This window comes from Oxyura jamaicensis, chromosome 1 (genome assembly GCF_011077185.1).
Source record: "Oxyura jamaicensis isolate SHBP4307 breed ruddy duck chromosome 1, BPBGC_Ojam_1.0, whole genome shotgun sequence".
Classification (NCBI taxonomy): domain Eukaryota; kingdom Metazoa; phylum Chordata; class Aves; order Anseriformes; family Anatidae; genus Oxyura; species Oxyura jamaicensis.
Window position 1 is genome coordinate 50,228,006 of NC_048893.1, and position 23,824 is coordinate 50,251,829.

The 23,824-nt window shown below is 32.8% G+C and overlaps 1 protein-coding gene across 19 annotated transcripts in view; it reads right to left on the reverse strand.

Annotated features, from left to right (window-relative positions):
* Positions 1-23,824, reverse strand: part of LRRIQ1 (leucine rich repeats and IQ motif containing 1) — a 111,796-nt gene that overhangs the window by 39,695 nt on the left and 48,277 nt on the right. For 10 of the 19 annotated variants that reach the window (XM_035338121.1, XM_035338052.1, XM_035338058.1 and 7 more), the window contains 5 exons: positions 16,790-16,879; positions 15,829-15,953; positions 14,997-15,131; positions 14,612-14,697; positions 6,975-7,076 (listed from right to left, as the gene is read on the reverse strand). In XM_035338121.1, coding sequence (XP_035194012.1) covers positions 6,975-7,076; positions 14,612-14,697; positions 14,997-15,131; positions 15,829-15,953; positions 16,790-16,879 — 538 coding nt within the window. Of the gene's footprint in view, positions 1-2,703; positions 2,940-2,973; positions 3,538-3,571; positions 5,336-6,945; positions 7,077-14,611; positions 14,698-14,996; positions 15,132-15,828; positions 15,954-16,789; positions 16,880-23,824 lie in introns of those variants that run through there. The other 9 variants (XR_004754247.1, XR_004754248.1, XM_035338063.1 and 6 more) reach the window with 8 other exon arrangements.

Here is a 23,824-nt window from a genome sequence, read left to right on the forward strand (position 1 = left end):
TTTGTTTTATAATAAGAAACTGGGCCACTAAAACTATGTAACTGAAGCTTGAGTGCGTGCACTGTAAGGCCCCTGCAGTCTTTTACAACTTTTCAGTGTACCGCTGCTGTGAACTGGGTTTGCACTCTGCCAGCAGAGCAGCTCTGACCCATGGAGAGCACTCCTTCAGATCAACACTGCCTCAGGCTTTACTGCTTTCTCCAAGAAGTCTTACATTTCAGGCATCAAGTTGAATTTCTTCTGGAGATGATTAACCCAAACCCATGACAGATTTTTTCCAAGATATCCAACTCCTTATGTTTATTTTATCCTGGCTCTTTTTGGATGTACTGGACATAAGTAACCTACTCATTTTACATGTTAAAGGGCTGGTGGAGAGCCATTAATTCCTTAAAATGAGAAAATATTTCAATGTGAGAGTTCTGTTGTGTGAGCTCACACTAAATAATAAGAAACAAAGCCATAGAGTTCTGATTTTAAAAGATAGATTTCCTTCCACATTACAGGTTTCTGTAACACATTTTCATCACATTTCAGGATAGACCTTAGATTCTCTGGAAATGCATTATTCTGTCATTTTTGTCAGTGCCACATGGTTTAGAAACTGCTTCCCTAATCTGGCATACAAATTTGAAGCCTGAGAGATATGTAATAAGTGCATTTTACTGTAAACATGGCAATTCAGCCAGTAGAACTGCAGCAAGACTAGATTTAGAAAGTGGTTATTGATCCTTTTCAGACCACAGCTAAATTAATGATGACTAAACTTAAAAAATGGATGTTTACAAATAATGTATGTGTTTCCTGGGAGCTGATGCCATTTTTCCATTGAAAATAGCTCATTTAAAAAAGATGAAAACAGCTAACAAATGCCTATTAACTACAGTTTAGTGTACATTTAATTTTGTTGAACACATTGGATGTCCTTAAATAACACGTAATAAAATATTTAACGCATACAAAAAGATTAATATTAGCATTTCACTCTCAGTGCTTTCTCTTAACTCTCATGCATATATTTAAAAGCATCAGTGATTAGAATCAGTATCAACTCTATTTACCATATTTTTTTCTTCAGTGTTGGTAATACAGAATATCTAAGAAATTGTGTTTATCATTACGTAGAAATATTTCAATAAGCTCATATAATTAACTCAAATTACCACTTAAATTACCACATCTCAAAGTCTCAAGTTCTATTTTTCAATGAGCACTGGTAATAATGAACTATAAGAATGCTTTGCTACATTTTTTTCATCTGAAACTGCAAAGAATTTCATAATTGTGAACTATCAGAAAGCTGAAAAACAGACAAATTTAAATGCATTCTTGATACTTATCTTTCAATCATATGACATAACCAGAAGATCGTTTTACCTCTTCTTCTTGTAATAGTATAAAAAAATAAGTATTATTTCTACTGACAATCTGAAGAGAAACGAATAATTAAAAGTCACCTGAAAAAAAATCATTATCAAAGTCATATTTGTGAAATATTTTTAATATAGTATCCATTATGTTTTTTGCTTTTTACTGGTTAGTCACCAGTATGAATAAAATGACAGGAAATATATTATTGCCAATCAGAATGACAGGTTCCCAAATTACAGTAAACATATCCTGATAATATAATCCAATGCATTTTAAAAAAAGTTAAAGTTCCTGGCAATGGTCACTGTGTACATTCCTGAGTAAAACCAAGTTATATTCTTTCCACTTCTTTAAACTGTATGGTATAAATGTGTCACTGATGGATATGCATATGGCTATGACTAAAAATAAATATATGTGCTAATAAATCACTTTACCTACAAAATTAATTAGAACATAGTTCATGAAATTCTGAAAAACTGTAAGTGAATCATATACAAATCATACACAATTTAGGTAACTTGACTGGACTCCCAGGTGATCAACTGCATTCTTCCAACTTGCTCTCAAGATTGGAATCCAGCTTCCAATTCCACTGAACAGGAATTATTTGGATAACCCACCAAAATTGTTGAGGTATATGGAATAAAGATTACTCCAAAAGTTGTATACTGTTTCCAAAGCTTGTAGCAATAAATAAATAAATAAATAAATAAATAAATAAATAAATAAATAAGTGCTAGGCCCAGGGGCTCCTTCTGTGCTAGGACAAAGCAGTCACACTGTTGGTTGGTAAAAGTAGATATCCGTCCTTTGTATGAATGGAATTACACACCCTGTAATTACAGACCCACAGCTGGTGGAGATGCTCTGTTACACATACAGCCAGGACTAATTGGAACTTCCCAAGAAAAGAGCTGTCAAAGATAGATTCTTCCTTCAATTCCTAATCTACTTTGTCCAAAATCATTTAGAGTATTTTACATTATATCAATGACTGAAATAGCCTCCAGATAACAAAAGAAGCAGTTAGAAAGCTTTCTAAAAATATGTTTTGCTGCAAAATAGGAAATGATGAACATTTTCTGTGTTCCTTATAACTTTTCCAAAATTTTGAGATCTTTGAAATGTCATTATCAAAAAAAATATACCAAAATACCCAAGCATGTTCATCGCAATAGTAAACAAGCATGTATTTTTTTAATCATCTAACTAGTGCTAACTGAAACTTAACAACTTGGCTGGAAGCTTAACCCCATCACACCAAAAGAAGCAATGTAATACATATAATCCCAGGAAATGTCCACCAAATCATTGGAAATGAGGTTTTCATTTTTTGATCAAGACATAGTTTCTTAAGAGAAATAGTAAGCACACTTGCATATTCCGTGACTTACATTATAACCTAATGAGGCTAATGTCACAACATATAACTATGGTCCAAAAATGCTATTTATTTAAATAGAAGTTTTCATAAATCTGTATGACTACATACAATAAATTAATTTTAAAGAAACCGAAACAGCAGCTTGAGAGAAAGCAATCACATTGCAAAATGCATGTTGATACTGCAAATGATATTAAAGAGTAATTGTTAATAATTTACTACACTATTCAACTCATATCTATTATTCAGAATATATGCATATATGTGTGTATGAACACATGTGTGTACATATGTTAACGCATACATACATCTACAGACATACATATAAACACATTTAATTACCATCCCATGGCCTGTGCCTTCACATGTTGCTTGTATTTTTAAATTGTATATTGTCTGTAGGAACATTTCCATATGTGCTGATGAAGCATGTAATGCAAAGCAGTTTGTCTCTGACTAACTTGTGTGCTATTGGACTCAAATGTGAAATAATGGTCTCCTTTTGGGATTATCATAACATCCGTGAGCAAAACATGAGGACTTCCAAAATTTAATAAAAATTTATGATGTCACTCAAGTTTTGAAAGATGTATTTTCATATATCTCTTCAACCATGCTGTTTTCCTACAATGCATATGTCAAATTAAAGATATGAATTGTCCCATGGGATAAAAGCTTTCCACAAGTTTTCAGAATCTGATGTCAACATTTATTTTGCATATCAGTTCCTCCTGATTTTTGAAGCAGTATGATCTTCATAAAGAAATAATTCTTCAAGCCTATTTTGTAAAAGTTTAGCCAAATAAGTCTATACGGTTATTTCTTTCACCTATTGTTATTAATTTCTCAGAAATCAAAAATAGATTTGAAGCGAGAAATAAGCAAGAGACTTAAAACTAAAGCTCCAGCATATATATTTTTAATTTCAAAAAAAATATAAGAATAATATGCATAAATTATCAACATACAGTGAACAATCAGAAAGCCTGTTTAAAATCTTTCATATAGCATCACTATATTTTAGGTTTAATAACATCTTGTCTGTATCAAGATTTGGAGAATGAAAATTTTTATTTCTAGGGAGTATTTTCAAGAACTAAAAAAAAAATTAATAAAATGATAATTAAACATTTATTCATTTCATTTGTTATTCATTTAATTTGAAGCAAAGAATGTTGCATATTAAATCAACACCGTATCTTCACTATGTTTAGATATTGCAGGTATATTATACAACCCTGTAGGCTGGATGAAAAGGCAAATTATGATTGAACATATCCTTTATCTCAGAATTGATTCATTTTAATAAGTTCAGGAGAGGATGACATTATTTCATTACAAGGTTTTCTCTTTATGTTCAATAGATTCATATTCAAACAAAATCCAGGTTTTCATTTGCTATATTTCCATTGTCTAATAAGTGTATACCATTCATTAATGTCTAAAACAATAAACATCAGAAAATCATACCTGTACAAATACAATAGTTATATTTGCAGCTGATATTTTATTACTTCCTCAAAATAACATATAAGAAAATATAAATGATACCTACTGTTTAATTAAGCCATAAAGACGCTTTGCACATAAAAATCAGATATTAAGCTCATTGCTTTCTACCCTTTACTTTTAGCTTCTATTTTTATTTTTATTTTTCTACTTGTATAGTTAAACACAAACTGAAGACACAATGAAGACGAAAGACATTCATCCTACACTTTAACTAGATTACCTCCTAAATATTCATTACCATGATGTGTTCCAGTTTGAAAACCTAAAACTGGTCTAATTGTTTCACTTCCGAGGGCATCCCCTTTCAAAAGTAGTGATTCTGCTATTTAACAGATAACACATGTGTACTTACTATTGATGCTAAGGTCTCTTCTCTCATTTCCCTCTTTAAAGAAAAAATGTGGGAAACTTTTTTTTTTTTAATATATATATATTTGTTTAGTAATTTATGAAGGAGATGGAGTGGAGTTCTGCCAGAGTACTAGCTACCTGTCTGTAAAGGTAAAAGGGCTTAAATAGAGGAAGTTTATTTCTACCATGCAATGAACTTGTCTGTATTCTCTCTTGATTTAGAATATGTCGTCCACAAGATTTATAGATACAGAGTAAAATCATTCCAACTTCTTGTTGCAGAAATAACTCCCACTCTGGAACAGACACAAGGCAATTTTTTCCAAGCAAGAGAGGAAGAAATGGTCAAAAGGTGTTAGAGGGGAAATAGGAAACAAGTTATTCTGTGAATGAGGGCAGAAATGCCTGGTAACACAACTCTGAAATCACTGTACAGGTGGATAGTGGATAACATACAAAATGTTATCCAAATTCTAAATTTAGAAGCTCTGAATTCTGGTCGACAGCATCTCAGGTTGACATTATCTACATATTAGTAAACACTCTGTACTGCACCCTTGATTCTAATTCACAACCTAGTGTTTTCTGGCCATATCATCTATAGTATCAATACCTCAGGTAGAAGAACAATTTTACATTCTGATCAAGCAGAATAGCATTGCTTGTCTTCTTGAAGGCTCTGCAGGTTGCATGTAAGCTCCCAACATAAAGTTACTGACAAAAAAATAATGTTTATCAGCTGGCCAAAGGAGTACAATCTTCCTTGACATTAAAAACGAAGCATGCTTGCAGTGCTTGCATTTTGATGTAAATTTTGATGTAAATTTCAATAATATTTTGCATACATACACTGGCTTTCCACAATGAACCAAATGCCTAAAGGCAGAAACAGATAAACCAGTGGCAGGTAAAGTAGGCTAAACCTGCATTGACTTCAGGGTACGGAGCCTGAGATTAAGTTTCTCTCTTTGATATGGCTTTGAACAGTCACACTACTGCTTCTAGGCTTTGGACATCCATGTTTCTGTTTGTTTGTTTCTTTGTTTCCAGGCAGTCTGTATGTCCTATTTATTCAGCATATGATGGCTTTTGCATATGGTGGCATATGAGGATATGCCACTGGAACAGATACGATAAAATGGAAATACTAAATAAGGCACCATATACACAGACTCTTCATATTCTATGTAAATTCATAGAATCATAGAATCATTAAGGTTGGAAGAGACTTTCAAGATCATCTGGTCCAACCATCACCTTACTACAAATGTCCCCCACTAAACCATGTCCCTAAGCACCAGGTGCAATCTTTCCTTGTACACCCCAAGAGATGGTGAGCTTGAATGCAAGGCAAACATAGGTGCAAACTCATTTTTCCCCTTCAGAATTTTCCAAGAATTGCTTCCAGACAAATCTGAGCATGGACTCGTGAATTTGAGGCAAATTTGGACTTGCATATGGCTAGGTTAATTGACAAGATTCCAGTTCAGGTATACTCAGCTCAGTTGCACACCTGCCTAAGTAAAGTTCTAACTTCTATCACCATTTAGACAATGTATTATCAGAGTATTGACAATGAGAGTATCAGAGTATTATCATTTTTTCTGTTACCTTGTGGGGTTGGGAATGATGAGGCATTATATGTCTATGTCATTGAAAAAGATACAATGACAGAGGTGACAGCTTGCTGAGCACAGGATTGAGTTGCAAAAGGAACTAAAATAGCCTAAAAAAATGCCTCCAGAGATGCTCAAAGGTATTTTAAATAGCCAAACTAGGCCTTATCCTAGCCATATTGATATCAAGGAGAGTTTTACCATCCATCTCAACAGTAAAAGAACTAAAACGGTATTTATGGACTTTTGGAATCTTATATTTGCATACTGAAGTTTTTATTTTTCTTGTATTCTGTCAAATGTTGGATTTTTAGGGAATATTTATTAAATTAAATTCCTTTAAATAATGTTATGAATCATCAGGAATTAACTAGTTTGATAAAAAGGTGACTATGAAATAAAGATTTTGAATTGATATTTCATTAAAAATATTCCAGCTATTTTATACTTCTGTGGCATGCTCATATGTTCTTGAAAGTAAATTAATAAAAATATTAAAAAAATAAATTAGGCACCGGTTCATTATGAATTAATTTCAAGGAGCACACCCCTTCAAATGAATTGAAATTGAAAAGCTTCACTGCTGTAACTTGAGACACTGAGGAACAGATAAGGACCTTAAACTCCTGCCTGCTTCGATTTCTTCACATTGTACATTTCAAGTAGGCTTGCTTAAAAGACATTACAAGATATATATGCTTATATGCATACAGACAAAGTGAAATTCTTGTTCATACCTTCAAAGTAACCAGCATTTGCAGGCCATGTCTTCCTTGGTGGTTTCACATGGAGATGTTTATTTTCATTGTTTTTGAACAACGCCAGGCACACAGCTGGGTCTAGACGACAAGAACAAGTTAAAATCAAAGGTCAGACCTGGCTCCTTCATTCCTTCAAGCAGTTTTTCACCTTTTAGCCACTTAATAAGTGAAAAGACCTTTAAGAGTAGGTTTTATATTCACAAAGGATTACATTTTCTAAAATAAAGAAACATAAATACATGTGCAACTGAGAAGCAAAGTCACTATTCTTCAGGTTTTTAACACAATTGATCATTAGCTAGCTAGCTAGCTCATCTCCAAACTAAAATAAATTCTAAAGCATATATTTGCACAAAATATTTTAAAACCTGTTTTTAAAGCTTGAAATTCAATCAGAAATATTAACAGAGTATATACCAAGGTTTGTTTCTATAAGCTTTTTTTTTTTTCATAAGCATTCAAAACAAGTTATTTGCAGCTAAAAATGTTATTTGCACATGAGACACTTTACTAGTTTATTTTTGAGGTTAAACTAGCAGATAATAAACCAACTCTCTTCCATGTCCCCTCCTTACCAAAATAAAGACTCCAAAAGTCTATAGGCTCATCTAAATGACATAGAACTAAATCTTGATTACTGTCATGTGTTATTTTGAAAACGTTGCAAAGTTGAGCACAGAATGTATATAAATTCAAATAATACAGGTTCCTAAACTGTAAAAATAGAGTAATTAACAAAGCTGAACTAACGCAAAATCACACATATCAGGAAAGGCAACTTTCATGAATTTCTTAAGTGAAGGAAGAACTGTTTGTTTTACACTGAGAGAAAGTAAGAGTTTAAGGGAAACACTGGTTTATAAAGAATGTGAAAATTCTGTGCTGAGCAGAAGAAATCAGTGAGTTCAAGAAAAAAAAAAGTAAGAAAAAATAGAACTGGGAAGAAAAGCAGATATATAACAAGGAGCAAAAGCATCTATGGTTTTGTAGGTATGACACTTACATGAGTCAAAGAAAGACAAAGGAAAAATGAAAGAAAAATGTTTCAAATCGTTAAAATAAGACAATAGCATAAGCAGACAAATACACACTCAATACTGTCTGAGAAACAATGAGGTTGAAGTAATTTGTCTACAAAGGTGACTGCAAGCTTTCAAAAAGACTAGAACATAACAACAATGAAGGAAAGCCTAGCAACACAATTAAGCAAGAAGTAGACGTGGTAAGGAAAGGATCTAAATTTTCACTAAGAATGCAAATGTAGCAAAACTGAATATGTGAGACACTGCCAGAAAAGATGGCAGGAAACCAGAGGAGATGGGAAGACTGAAAGAGCATTCAGACAGAATAAATTTACAAGACTAATTATATCTGATGCTCCATTTTGAGCTTGTTACTTGGATGACCTTGTAGCAGATCATCCATGTTTACTGAGAGAGGTTATAAGAGCATCTCTATATGGATATATCATGGCCCATAATACTGCAGCAAAGTCAATAGTGTTTTGTTTTGGTTTGGTTTGGTTTTTGTTTCCTTATTTATGGAAATTAAGAATTGGAATGCTCTGTTAAGTCAGTTTCTTATGAAATTTAACAACAACTTAAAAAGTTGGTTTTGAACAGATCTCTGCATTTCTAGTACACATTTCAGTTACAAAGTAATGTAACATAAAGAGATCCTTTTTAAAAAATGCTCCTTTAAAAAAGTGGAGAGTTCCACTTTTTTTTTTTTTTTTTTTTTTTCCTTCAGAAAATTGCTCTCTTGACACAAATAATGAAGATGGAGACATAATACATCTTTACCTTATAAGCCTGCATAAATAAGAACTCTAATGGGGTATAGAAACTTTTAGAGATAATACATTGACAAAACATGTCAAAAATGATGGTATTGGTCAGTCCACATTGTAGCAACTTTTGGCTGAATGAATGCTCTTGATAGGGCTAACCTCTCATCAATCAGAAAACTGGACTAATCAAAGAATAATGGAAAATATGGATGGAAGTAATTTAGTCCATGTCATCTTTCCAAGGCAGAATCAGCAATACCTTACATTTGTTATCTCCAGTTGTTAAAGTTAAAAATATATTGTAACTAAACTACAAATTACTATTGTGTTTTCTATACTTGCAAGATACATGGCTGTATGAGCACTATGCACAGATGAAACTATACTAAATATTTTGTTACTCCAATTTTTCTTACACTCATGATACAATGTCGATCAGATACAGTTGACAAAAATACTTCTGACTTACAAAGGTAGTTGCAATAACATCAACTGTCTTTCTTCAATGGACAACCAAAGACAAAGTGTTAAAATTGATTAAAGCCATTTAAGACAAAATATAATTGAAGATTTCCAAACTATTTGCAAGTAACAAAATAATTTCTGCAAAAGCACACTATTTTCCTTTGGGGGTTATTGAAGTTGTTCCAATATGTTTTAAAAATGTCTCCTCTTCTCTCCTCTCCCCTCCCCTTGCCTGGGAAGGGAGGGATATGATAGAAATTATTCTACTAGGAGATTTCTGTCACAAGATTTATCTTCACTTCTTTGCAAAATGATTAAGTAATCTGCTGGGATTTAACACAGTGCCAGACTGCTTGAATTTGTACCTACCTGGATCACCTCAACTACTGCCTACAGCTGTTTTGTTATTAAAAATGAGTCTTCTTCTCTACCTAGATCCAAATGTAGGCAATATTATAAATATTAGTTTATAATACCAGTACTTTTCAGTCTTTGAGAGAGACAGGGAAATGCTTTGATGACAGGCAATCAAATGTTTTAGATTTCACACAGAGAACTGTGAAAGCATCCAATAGTTCAAAATCATATAAATATCTTCTTGGATTCTGGCACACTCATTTAAATGTGGCTTACTAGATGATGATCTGAGCTGGCAATCTAAGAACCAAGGATATAATTTAATGCACATTGCTTGGCAGACTCCAAATACAGAAGATAAGTTCGACAAACCCAATAAATGTTATAGAAACAATATGGAAGGAATAGTTACTGCCTGATCTGGCACCACATTTGCTAAACAACTTCATGATAATATGTTAAACTGAAAAAAATTAAATGTTTGTTGTTCATTTTTAGTTGTGCAATATCTGTAATTAGAAAAACATAAACATGTATCTGTGTCAACTTTAAAAGAGTTGATAAATCAAAGTAGCACAGTGACAGATGTGCATATATGAGATAATTCAATTTGTAAATTCCTTGGAAGAAAGACCAAATTTTGTTCCATAATTGAACAGCAATTAGAACAATGGGATACTCATCCCTCGTTGGAGTTCCCAGATTATTCTGCTACATGGAACACAAAGCAATAACAAAAGTAGCTTTCCTTCTGCTACTAGGAAAATATAGATCAATGGCCATTTACTTAATGTGTAATAGGGAATAATAATATCCTGTCTGTTTTTATTTTGATTGTTGTTAATTCAACAAATTATGTTGTACAATCAGTTCATCTGTTCTGGGGCTGTGGGCTTCGTGTTTTTGTGGTGGTTAGTTGTTGTTTTGTTTGCTTTGTATTGGTATTGCATTGCTGTCTTAAATTCTAAACTAGAAATAAAAAATTATTTGCTAACCTCTATGAAATATCTTTATATTTTTTCTCTTTTTCTGGGAGTCAAGGCACACTTCAGCTGCTTTTTGCCTTTTTTTTTTTTTAATACCCATATGACATCAAGAATTATCATATCATGCTGTCAGTCTCTCCCAAGAGAGTTTTCCTTTGGAGAGGGAAAGGTTAAGCAAGACTTAGTACGGCACTGTAGTAGTGACAACTTGAAAACCAGACAAGGCTTCCAGCTATCTTAAAAGAAAAAGAAGTTAAAATTCAGAAGCTAATACAAAATCCACATAACCAAAGAAATTCAAAGTTAAGCAAGAAATTCTGTACTGCTGTGCTAATGCACCTTGAGGAAGCTACAATTGTTATTAGAGATTTTTTAATCACAGTGAGTCCATTAATGTCTACTATGTTTAGATTTTTAATTAGAATTTCTTTAGAATTTTATGCACCCATTATAAACAGGATTATTTCTGACTTCATATCAGTTTTACTTGGCTGCAAAATTTCTAGTTTCTTGCCCACACTTTTTGTATTATATTACTGTAGAGTAAAAGTAGTTGAAGTAGACACAGTCTACATTTGGTATGGTTAAAACACAGGCCACAACTTTATTTAACTACACAAACAAGCATACATTACTGTAGTGGATTAGGGTATAACAGGCCTTAAAGCCATTAGTTGTTGGGACGGGCCTATTGTAATATAATCATTGCCTGAATCACTCCCTATTATAAGGTTAGGCTACTTTAAGCTCTTCCTTGTTATACAAACCACAGGATTCAGTCCACTTGCTAGTATTCTTATTTTTTCATTACTGAAAAGGTGCATTGCCAGACATATGAGGTAAGATACTTCTCAGTTACTTTTACATCTCTACAGTTTAGACTCTGTATTCCAGCCAGTCACTCTAGGTTTTGTGTATAGACAGTGGAGAATTATAAATTTTTTCACAGTGAGATTCAAGTAGCCTGTTGATTTGGAAGGAAATTAACAGTCTTTAATGTGGCTATTTGTTTCCGTAAAGGAAAGCAGATGTTAACTTCTATAATTAACTAAATGAATCCCATTGTGTTTAGCATTGTTGTACTAAGAGACGATAGAAATTTACCAGGATAAAGGAATAAATACCCACACCTGAGGATGTTCAGAGTCCGAGTTGTTCATGGCTGTCTGATTTAAGTTTCAAACCAGCAGATGTCTGGCCATATTAAAGAGGAATTGCAAAACACATTGAATGGATACTAACTCAATACATTGCATTTCTGAATTTCAGGCAAAGGAGTTTGATGGCATTTGGAATCAGACAACACACTCTGACAGGCCGTGTATTCCTGCAAAATCTGTCGGCATCTGATAGATCAGTTGCAATTAATAAGATCATTACCACAGAAGAGCTCAATCACACTTAAAAGATGTGTGGAATGATCCTAACATCTTAGCATAAAAGCTATCAGTTTATTTGTTATTAGTTGATAAATTTTTGCTTTTCTCTGAACTTCAAATTTTGCTTTTGAGTCAAACATATATACCAGTAAATGGATATTGCATGGAAAATTGCCTTTTTTCCTTTTAATTCACACTTAAGCGGGTTCTGGTTACCTATTTTTTAGAGTGTAGGAAATCTATATTGCTAACAAAATTATTTTACTGTCATTACTATACCTTTAAGAATTTTTAATCAGAAAGCCAAAAAGCAAATGATTGTAATATAACACAGAAATGTAAATTCAAAAGAAAGAACAGAATTAATAATAATAAGAAAACCCACAAGATTTAATATGAAGCTTCAATAAGGAAGAAGCTCATTTCAGAGCAGATGAAGCTGTTAAGATACCAGTTATCAGGAAATACTGGAAATTTCCTGATCTAGAGCTGTCTAGCTTAAGGATAAGGTGTATCTACTCTACCTCTGTAAAGTCCCCAGACACTACATGAGACTATGACGCTCCCTGCTCTCACTGCTTCAGAAGAGGTAGTTGATGTAAAACATAACTGTGGAGATCCTTCTCACATGGGATTGTCCCATCAGGATAATTTTCTGGTGTAATAGCTGAGTTTTAGCATCACTTTAAGATAAAAATACTTGTTTTAATTGATAATATCTTATTTAGTCCTTACTGACCAAACAAGTTAGTGTGCCTTATGACAAAGAATGGTTGGATTGATAATCTTTGTATTGAAAAGGGCTTGACTGTGCAACACTTCAGTCATGTTTCCTGGTTCTGGAAATTACACTTCCTGCTTATCTGAGAAAAAGAACGTTATTTTAATGACTGTCAGAGAATTCTGTACAGGAAAACTATATAAAAAGTTTTTTTATTATTATTATTTTTTATTTTTTTGGTGCTAGATGTAAATCACAAAAAAATTCCTAATGAGTTTGTGTCAGGAAGAGAATATTTGAACCTATAAGAACATTATGCAAGGGTTTTTTAAATTTTTTCCATCACTACTGGTATACTTCGAGAATATTCCAAGTGATACATTAAAAACCTCAGTGCGTGCCATATTGAATAATCTGAACAAAATGAAAGTAAATGTTCAAAACACAACAAAATACACAAATTACAATAAAAATAGGATAGTAAATTTGCTCTGGTCAATCAAACATTTATGACTGGATTAATTACTACTAAAATAAACCAGAGAGTATATGGAGAAAAGATTATTTAACCTAATAAGCTCTTTTCATTAAAAAAATTATACACAGGCCACCAAATGGAACATGTCAGAAACTCATCTGCACACCACATATTCACTACTTTTTTTTTTTTTTTTTTTTTTTTTAGGTTAAAGTGGCAAGGCATCATGGGAAGCTTTCAAGATTTAAATAGAATCATTTAAAATTTTTATCCTTTTTTTTTTTTTTTCACTTTTCACAGCAATAAAGCATGGCTTGTTCATTTCATATTTTTTTTAACTGGATTTGTTTTTATCTATTAAGTCTTAGGAATGATAATTAAATTGTAAAAAATGTACAAAGAAACACTTCTAATAACTTTATTTGTATGCTGAAGTTTTTCCCTTCCAAGAGCAAAATGTCTTTGAGTACTTTCAAAACCTAACACAGAAGAGATTTGCAGTTATACAAAAGAGGAAAAAATAACTGTAGCTTCTGATAAAGTTTTAACAAATAAATGACCACTTAAAAAAATAAACATAAATAAAAGTACACTTTCCAAAGGACATTTAACATAATCATTAATTTAGAGCTCAGTCCTATTGTCATCCAGGCTCTTAAATATTTCAACATTTCTTATACTAGTGGTATTGTATTAATTATTGTTCTTAACACAGTCCATTGACATTTGTATTAGCATATCGTAATGTATATATTGTAGCATATTCTAAGAAAGGTTCCTTGACATAAGAAGAATCTGAGAAGAACCAAAAGTCAATTGCAGAAAGCTGCATAAGTACTATTTATTTCTCTAGTGAATATTTAAAAACAAAACAAAACAAAAAATACAATTTCATTTCATATGTATCAAACTGCCATTTTCATATGTAGTTCTTGCACAATCAAACAAGCTAATTATGGAGATGTGAATAACACTACACAAATTTTATTTTAAGGACAAAATTTTAGTCCTAGGAAATAAAATTAAAACTAACCTAAATCAATAATTTTAACCTGTTTCCACCAAAATAAGAACATAAGAAACACAGAATACAGAAATAAATATTCCACAACTAGAAAAGGAGATACATGAGCAAAAAGAAACAATGTTTCCACTTAATATAGCTGTCAAATGCTCATTTGAAAATCCACCACAGAGTTTTTAAAAACCTGTTTTTTTATTGCTGAAACAAATTGAGGTCTTTATGGAAACTTAAAGTGTGATTTGTTTGCACTGAATCACACTCCACCTTTATTTAAATAAATGTTTACTTATGGGCAAACAAACTTCTTGAAAGAGGAAGTCTATTTTGAGATTTAGGAATTACATCATTACATTACATCATTACTAGAATAATTACTAGAATCATTACTAGAATAATTCTTATCTGTTGACTTACCTACTTTCTTACTACTGTACTTTCTGGGTTCCATTTTATGAGCCCTCTTCAGCATTAGCTGTGCAGTAGAAATGTCTTTAAAACCCCTAGGGGAAGAAAATAAGTCACTAAAAATTTCAGATAGTATTAGATCTGCATCGTATCATATAAATCACTTTTCAAAGAGAATACAAGTGTTTTTTTTCTTAACTGCATGGTATGAAACATTCTGAATTACATAGAGGCCTGCAACATTTAATTTAAAATTACAATATTGCAATATAATTAAGATGGTCTCTCAGATATTTGTGAAAGTAACAATAATTTTTACTTTGGTAGAAAGCAGAGATTACTGAAAGGTGGAAGTTAAAAAAAAAGCAAACCACAACAACCAAATATACTGTACCTATTTCTGGAACAAGCAGAATACTGAAGCTTAACATACCATTCTTCTGAAATTTTTTCTTCTTTTCCAGACCTGTACGAAAATTTCTTTCTTTCTTTCAAGTCGAAGAGCTGTGACACCGTTCCCTTCTCTGAGCTGAAAACAGTATAGGAATAGTACTGAAAGGTAGGGTCTTGGGAGACTGTTCTGAAGCCTTCATTATTCTGGAATTTGTTTGTGCCTTTTAAAGCTTGTCAATTATATATATATATATATATACACATACACACATAATTATATATATATATACATAAATATACATATAAATATGTATATATGTACATATAAATCTATTTCAATACTCCAGGAAGACTTTATCTCAGAGACTAATAAAAGTCTGCTATTAATCTGAAATGTTTACATTTCAATTACTCAAAGCATATTTCAGTTCTTTCTCCCTGAAAGAATGCAGCTCTGTAAAGAATCCTTTTTAATCTTTATCTAGTCTTAGAAATCTATTTCAACATCTACATTGTTATGATGTATGTGAAAAAAATGTTTTATAATATATTACCAAATCCATAAAATATATGTATATATTCATATACTCTTAATTAATGAAAAATAATAACTGTTTTTAGTATACCTGGTTTTAACCAGTGAATACGTTTTAACTCTAGTAATGTCACTTTAACCAACAGCTGCAAAAGCATCAGAAAACAGCCTCAATTTATCTTCCTTTTGATTTTTGTCAAATCCAAATCAACTTAACTGGGGAAAACACACACACACAAAATACACCCACAAAACAAATACCTCTTCCTCCCCACCTCCCCCAAATTATGTGACTTACCTTCTATGAAAGTGGAGATTTTCTGGTGAATATAAATGTGGTCTGTCAACACACTGCCAAAGTGCTTGTGGTGACAACTGCAAACTATTTGAATGTTCACTGGAATTTAAGGGCCTAGAATACTTCTAAGCAAGAGAAGTAATAATAATATTAAAAAAAAAAAAAAAAAAAAAAGTTAATTCCTACAAGTTTGTCACAAACCATGAAAACAATTACTCGAAAAAACATCAGTTATGCATATGAACAGACTTTTGAGCATCACTGAGACTGCACATGTCTAGGACTTCAAACCTAAAAGGGTTTGTAGTCCATTACTGTAACAGAACGGATTCTTTACAGTGCTATGCTCATTAGAAACCTTACCTTCAATTAAATAAACAGGGCAAAAAGGTGACTTTAATTATACTTAAAGTTCTTAAATATCAAAAATTATACATTTATAACATTTCTCTCTTTTAATTGTAGGAAATAAAACATTAGGACATTGGGAAATACTGTTTGAGCAAGAAGAAAACAACAACAACAAAAAACTTCCCAAACAAAAAGCTAAAACTTTAAAGTTTATCAAGTAACAAGCAGACATTACAGCTCAATGACCTTTAGCTGTTCTGAAAACATTCAGCTGTTGTCATATAATGCACATCTCAGAATTTTTAATGTAGGGTGACAACTAGAAATTTTTAATCCATTGCCAAATGTACAGATGAAGAACATTGTCTTTTTTTTCCTGCTACTGTGAAGTAAAGTGTTGAAATAAATCCAAAACAAAGAAAAAAAAAAAAAAAAAAAAAAAAAAAAAAAATCTAGAAGAAAAAATGCATCTGGGGGTGAGGAGGAAGTCCGAGACTTCTAAAAGCAATTGTGTTTTTTCAAGTCAATAAATTGTCTTATTAATCACCTCAGAATAGCATATCTTTAAGGAATGAATAAAGATAGAATAGTAGTTGCTGTGACACGATACCTTTGGCCAGTGCAGCTGGTTTGAGAACAGGAGTGTTTTTGAAGTGAAACGTGTGGAATCTAGAGTTAGCCATTCCTTTTCTAATGCAGCCTGTATAAATGAGTAAAGTCAAATAGTGCACCAATAAAATCAGTTTAGTTTTGATAACTTTAAAAAAGTCTCTTTTAAACTGTTTTAGAGACTGTTCCAAGAGTTTTCAAGTCATATATCAGAACTGCCACCTGCAGAGCAATCACACTCAAAACACCTTTGGAGATGCTGTGTTGTATAATTTTATTTAAAATAAATCAGATTAAGAGTGTTGTTTTGTTTTGTTCTTTTATTTTCAATAAGATGCATCCCCTAATTCTCATTTTTAATTTATTTTAATCCCAACATTGTCCATAAACCCAAGTTATTAAAAATGACTGCAAAACTCCAAAAAAAAATACAAATTAGAGGCCTAAAATACAGAATAAAGGCCTAAATAAATATTAAAGGCCACGAATAGTCTCATTTTCTGGTTTTGAGTAAATGAGTATTTTATATCTTGATGAAGGTGCCAGATTCTGCCAAACTTGTTTTTGCTGAGTTGTACAGAATAGATTAATATTCTTCATTGAAATCTGGGGTTAAAAAACTCAAAGCTATTTGAAATTATTCTTCAGTTAATCAATTTCATTTTTTGATATAATAGAACCATTCACAAACTAAATTAATAGCTTGGAACGAAGAAGGATGCCAGAATTAGGTCTTGGTGTCTCTTAATTCTTTAAGACAGAATTCAGTTTTCTCTCATGAAAAAAAATTTAGATTATGTTTCAAACTCAACCTACAGATAACCTATTTTTCTTATACATCCATGAGTTCTTTGACCACGTGTTCTTTCAATACACTCTGATAAGTGAGAGTAGTGCTTTACTCCTACCCAGTAAGTAAATACCTCTGAAGAATTTGGCTTCACTTATACAGGGTTCAGTCATTTAGGCTCTCTTTACTTCAACGGAAAAGAGCTTGATGTTCATTCTTTCAAAAATGGCTAATTTATAAAACCAGACTACCTTTTCCAATTCACAGACTATTTCAGATTGCACTAAATTCTGACCTTGAAAATTTGAAGCAGTTATCCTAAATCTGGATAATTTACTGTGCAACCTGAGTAAAGAGGACTTTGCACAGCCTTAGACTACCAAACAAGAAGGCCTTCCAAGACCTTTGAAATTCCGAGAGAAAAAAGGATGGTATTTCAGTTATTTTGAAAAGCTTACTTAGGGTAGTGGTCACATCATTTGGTGATTCTAAAACCAATCTTCTTATTTATAAGGTAACTGTGAACCAGGGTTATTCTTCTTCCATTCAAATTTTCAATAAAATTTGATTTCAAGTCTTAAAAAGGATTCATTTTTAATGTTTCATTCCTTGCTTCTGGAATTCTCTGTTCTTTGATTATAGTATTTTGTTTTTAATTTTTTATTTAAATCCAGACAAATTCTATGCCCTTGTCATCGATAGCTGATGTCTTTTTACCAATCTTTCTATTATTGTTTCATGATTAAGATATGTTACCCTTTTTACCTCATCTCCTCTTTCAGATGGTTGCATATGTTAAGGAATTATCTACGCAAACAAACTTTAGAGGCACGCAACAAATTAAATGTATCATTATCTGTTATGCCTGCCCACAAACTACTATCATATCTCATTGCAGTGATTATTTTCATATTGATAACCACTACATATTTGATTCAAAAAAAAAAAAAAAAGTTTAAAATTAAAGTTTTTTTTTTTTTTTTTTTTTTTTTTTTTCCAGAAGAAGACTGTAGTAAGTTGAATTCCAAAGGCAATCATTTAAGGTTGTGAAGTTGTGAATTCGTACAAGTCAGATATAGAAAACTGGTAAGTTTGTACCTCTGCAGAGACAAAACAATTACATAATAGAGTTCTGCAGTTGCCTGGGGTCTGTGGGTAGAATGGTTGAAATGAGTAACTATGAAAAAAGGAGAAAGTCTGACGCAAAACAGTGAAAATCAGTGAAATTAGACATTATTCGAGCTAGTCCTCTTTGAATTTATTCTTCAGTTGCACTATATAAATCATATTTCTAGCTTTTCATGTACTAGTTTTTAAATTATTTTCTAAGTATGGGCATTTAATCAAATTGCAAGTAAACTCGGTCTGTGAAAGATTGATTACATCTTTGTTGGTATATAAAGGTATATGAAAATGGCACATTTCTTAAGTATTTTTCTCCTCTATTTGCAAAAGAATCAATAGATCTGGGAGAGCAGTAGTTTAGTACTTCTTGCAAATATTAGTCAAATTAATTTGTGTTGTACAACATGTCCAAGAATGATTTGGGTATTTAAATATCTTACATTAATAGTGAATATAGAATCACAGAATCATTAAGATGGGAAAAGACCTCCAAGATCATCTGGTCCAACTGTACTCCTATCAATATCACCCACTAGACCATGTCCCTGAGAAAAACATCCAAAATTTCCTTAAACACCCCTGGGGATGGTGACTCCACCACCTGCCTGGGCAACCCATTCCAATGCCTAACCACTCTTCTGAGAAGAAATTTCTCCTAATTTCCAACCAGAACCTCCCCCGGTGCAACTTGAGGCCATTCCCTCTAGTCCTATCATTAGATATCTGCGAGAAGAGACCGAACCCCAGCTCACCAAAACTTCCTTTCACATAACTGGAAAGAGCAATAAGGTCTCCCCTGAGCCTCCCCTTCTCCAGACTAAACAACCACAGTTCCCTCAGCCACTCCTATGACTTGTGTTCCAGGCCCTTCACCAGCTTCATAGCCCTTATCTGGACACACTCCAGAGCCTCAGTGTCTGTGAGGGGCCCAAAACTGAACACAATACTCAAGGTGGGGCCTCACCAGAGCAGAATACAAGGATCACCTTGCAGCTCTTGCTGGCTACACTATTCCTGATACAAGCCAGGATGCCGTTGGCCTTCTTGGCCACCTGGGCACACTGCTGGCTCATGTTCAGGTGAGTGTCGACCAACAACCCCTGATCCCTTTCCTCTGCACAGCTTTCCAACCACTCTGCACCAGGCCTCTAACGTTGCATGGGGTTGTTGTGACCAAAGTGCAGGACTTAGCCATGTTGAATCTCACCCCTTTGGCCTCTGACCATCGACACGTTCTGTCTAGATCCCTCTGCAGGGCCTTCCTACCTTCTGGCAGATTGACACTTCCCCCCAACTTGGTGTTGTCTGCACACTTGCTGAGGGTGCACTCAGTTTCCTCATCCAAATCATCAATAAAGATATTAAAGAGGATAGGCCCCAACACTGACCCCTGGGGAACACCACTGGTGACTGGTTGCCAGCTGAATTTCACTCTGTTCACCACCACTCTCTGGGCCCAGCCATCCAGCCAGTTTTTAACCCGGCAAAGAGTGTACCTGTCCAAACAATAGGTCTCCAGCTTCTCCAGGAGAACAATGTGGGAGACCGTGTCATATGATCCAAGCCTGACTGTCAGATTTCAATTGCAAGCTTGAATTCTAGCTATTTGAGTTTCTACCTCTCTGGTGGATATGTCTGCAAAATAAATCAATAACATCATTAAACATGAAAACTAATATTCCACAGTTGTACTCAATTGTGTGGAACAAGACACAGATCAAAATGCAGTACACAGATCAAATCCTTTTGTTTTATACTTGCACCGTAACCCAATTAAAGTTCTTTGCTTTTAAAATTCAGGTTGAATTTTTTCTCACAAATATTTTCTTAGCACAATATTTGCCAGTTATTAATTTAATATTCTCCACTGTGTTTTTGTTTCTTACACAACCTATTAAATGACTTTTAGTGTGTTAAGTGTTGAAAAGAAATACCACCGAAAATAGAAAAGCACGATTCAAAGGTATAAATATACAAGACCAAAATAAAAACAAACAAACAAACAAACAGATTTATCATTAAGATTATATCTGCTGATATAAAGCACATTTGGCACTTGTATGTATATATGTAGCATATTATAAAAATATACCATATTGTCTTTTGTTTTGGCCAACAAAAATAAATGCATAATTGATTTTTGAACATATGCTCTATGTTTATGCCTAGAGATTTTGACAGTACTAACTTAAGGAGCTTCTGTCCATATTTTCCCATAAATACAGTCCTAAATTATAACTAATGCAAAGGCTATAACAGATTAAACAAAAACTAAGGCTAAAAATGAGATCAATTTCTATTAAGATTATCCACTAACAGAAAAAAAGATGCAATCTGAGATGAATTACGAAACAAATAAAATGATAATGCTTGTTTTTATGTTCTGTGTAAACTGTAGACGTATCATAGGCATATGACTATATTTATATTTATTTCCAAAGTCAAAGAACTAGTTTAACTCTGAAAGGCCAATATGTTGGCTGTGATGGGGGTTGAAGCTAACATTTCTAAACATGATGGACCTCAGAATCACAAGATCAATAATCACCTGACAAAACTGTGAAACTACTTTTTAATACTACAGAAAACTTACTCTTTATACCTACTTCCTTTTTTCTTTAATTTCCTCATTAATTCACTAACTGTTTGAAGGACTCCAACAGTTTAGCCAGAATAATTGTTTTATTGGTATTTATATAGTGCTTTTATTCATATTGCATTTTAAGATAAAATAGCAAAAATAGCCAACAGGATATAAATAAGCAAAAGAAAATTAATATCAAAAAATCACGCAATAGACTCATGACTAGCCCCTGGAAATGACAATAGAATATGGAGAATGGGAGGATAAAAAAAATCAACAATTTTATTTTCAAAAATATTTCCACATTACAATTTCACAGAATAGTGTGTGGAATTCTTTGCATTTTAAAAAAGATTCACCCAGCAGATCACCTGCCTGGATTTGTTTAACTTGTTTCTCCAGACTTCTGCTACCTTCAATGATGCAGGCGATTTATGTCATTCTCAGTCTTTAACATCATCAGTAAAGAAGGAAAGGTTGGACCTGGCACTTAAGGATATGGTTTAGTGGGGGATATTGGTAGTATATCATGTATATCAACCATATATATTGGTATTATCAGTATATCAACCATAGATGGTTGGACCAGATGATCTTGAAGGTCTCTTCCAATGATTCTATGATGCTATGAGAGGAACACAGCAGTTTCTATGATTCTATGAATGGCCCCTTTTCCAACAGAGTTTACAAAATAGCTCCCATGTCTACATTCCAAATAGTTTTTGAAGAATAAGGCAATATGCAATAAGAGTAAATAAATAAACACTTAGAATTAATCTTTCGAATTGTTTTCTTTATAGAATACAAGTGATGTCTTTGCTTTCTACTTTGTTAGTTTTCAGTGAATATATTTGTATAGTGCAGTTAAGTGCTTGTTTGCTCCAAGAAAGTAAATCAAAAACTTAAGACAAATGAAACACTACTTTAATCCAAAGTACAATGTTCAATAGCATTCTATGATTATTTCAAATAGGCTGACAAAGTCTCCTTTTGAGCAATGTGTGCCACAAGAAGAAATACTTCTCCTACTGTAGGCTAAATCCTGTAGGTTAAATGATTGCTCAGGAATTTGGGGTGGTGGGAGTGGGGGATGAGTGGTGAGGAAGAAGGCATCATATGCTGAATGTTAACCCTGTGGATACTCACAATATAAAAGGACATATGAGAGCAAGTACTACGGTCTGGCCAAAAGTTATAACTATCTGTTGATTCCTGTCAAACACTTCACTCTGTGGTACATTTCATTCAAACACCATGCCACTCCAGGACAAAATATTTAATTTCTTTCTCACTAAACTTCATTTCTGCCAAGTCCTAAGTATTCCATGCTAAAATCTTCTCCTCTAAAAGCATAAATGATTTTATAAAAACCTGTAAGGGAATTATAAATTTTTAGCTTTTATAGCTGACATAGAAGGACCACGTCAGTTTTTTCTGCTTATTTATGTATGTTTGATAGACTGTGATTAAAAACTACCTTTGAAATTGAAGATCTGAATATTTTTGTTTATTTAGCTTTTTCTTTCATCTGGTCTTGGGAATCAGATTACACTATGGGCTAGTTATTCTGAGCAACTTGAATTCATATGTAAAGCTTAGTTTAACATTAGAAAGTTGTCAGTTCACAGTGTGACTTTCTAAAAAATTACCAAAGATAAGATAGTATCAAATAAGAACATCCTTAACTGAATAGTCTATTTGTTGAATTATTTTTCCATTTCCAAAATGACTCAAATTCAGCCTGAATTCTGCCACTTTAAAACTACTTGTAAATGTGTTGATTTGACCAACTTTACATAAGAAATGTATACAGGCTTCTTAGCCGGACAGATCAGTCCAGCTAAATACAGATAGATTTTATAGAGAAAATATCTCTGAACTGCAAGTAGTAGGAAAAATAGCCTTTTTCTATGGGTTTGTCTTTCATGCTTTTTCTTAAAAATATATTATATGGTGAAGTTATCTTCTTCACCATAAATAGGGTGAAGCATAAATAGGGTAGCACCCTAATAAAGGTTATTTTAACCTCTGGCAATGCTTCTTTTTCAACTCTATGTAGGACAAGAGAGAAGGAAAGTTGGGCATTGCTTCATTCTCATGATTGCTAAAACCAAACAGTGCTGCAAGCCAAAAAAATAGTAGTGCTAATCCTATGGATTCCAAAGAAACATCACAACAATGAATTAACCCCAAGAGATTTTAAAGACTTAAGAAAGCAGGTTAATTATTAGAGTACATTCTTGCAGGAATGTTAGAGGAAAAGAAGAGTTGTGTAGTTGTCCATTTATAAAAAGGATGTGTTAGAAATTACTGGAAAAGTCACAGTATTCTTTAAAGAAAAACAACAGATTTTTATTGAAGAATGTCTTCTCCAAGTGTATTTTTTTTCCAAAATGTTTAGGAAGGTCAGAAAACTAACTGTTCTCTCAAATTCTTATATACATATGTATATATATATGTATAAATAATACACATAAAATTTGTGCATATATGCACAGATGTGATTTCTCTAAATACATATGAGTAAAGCCATACAA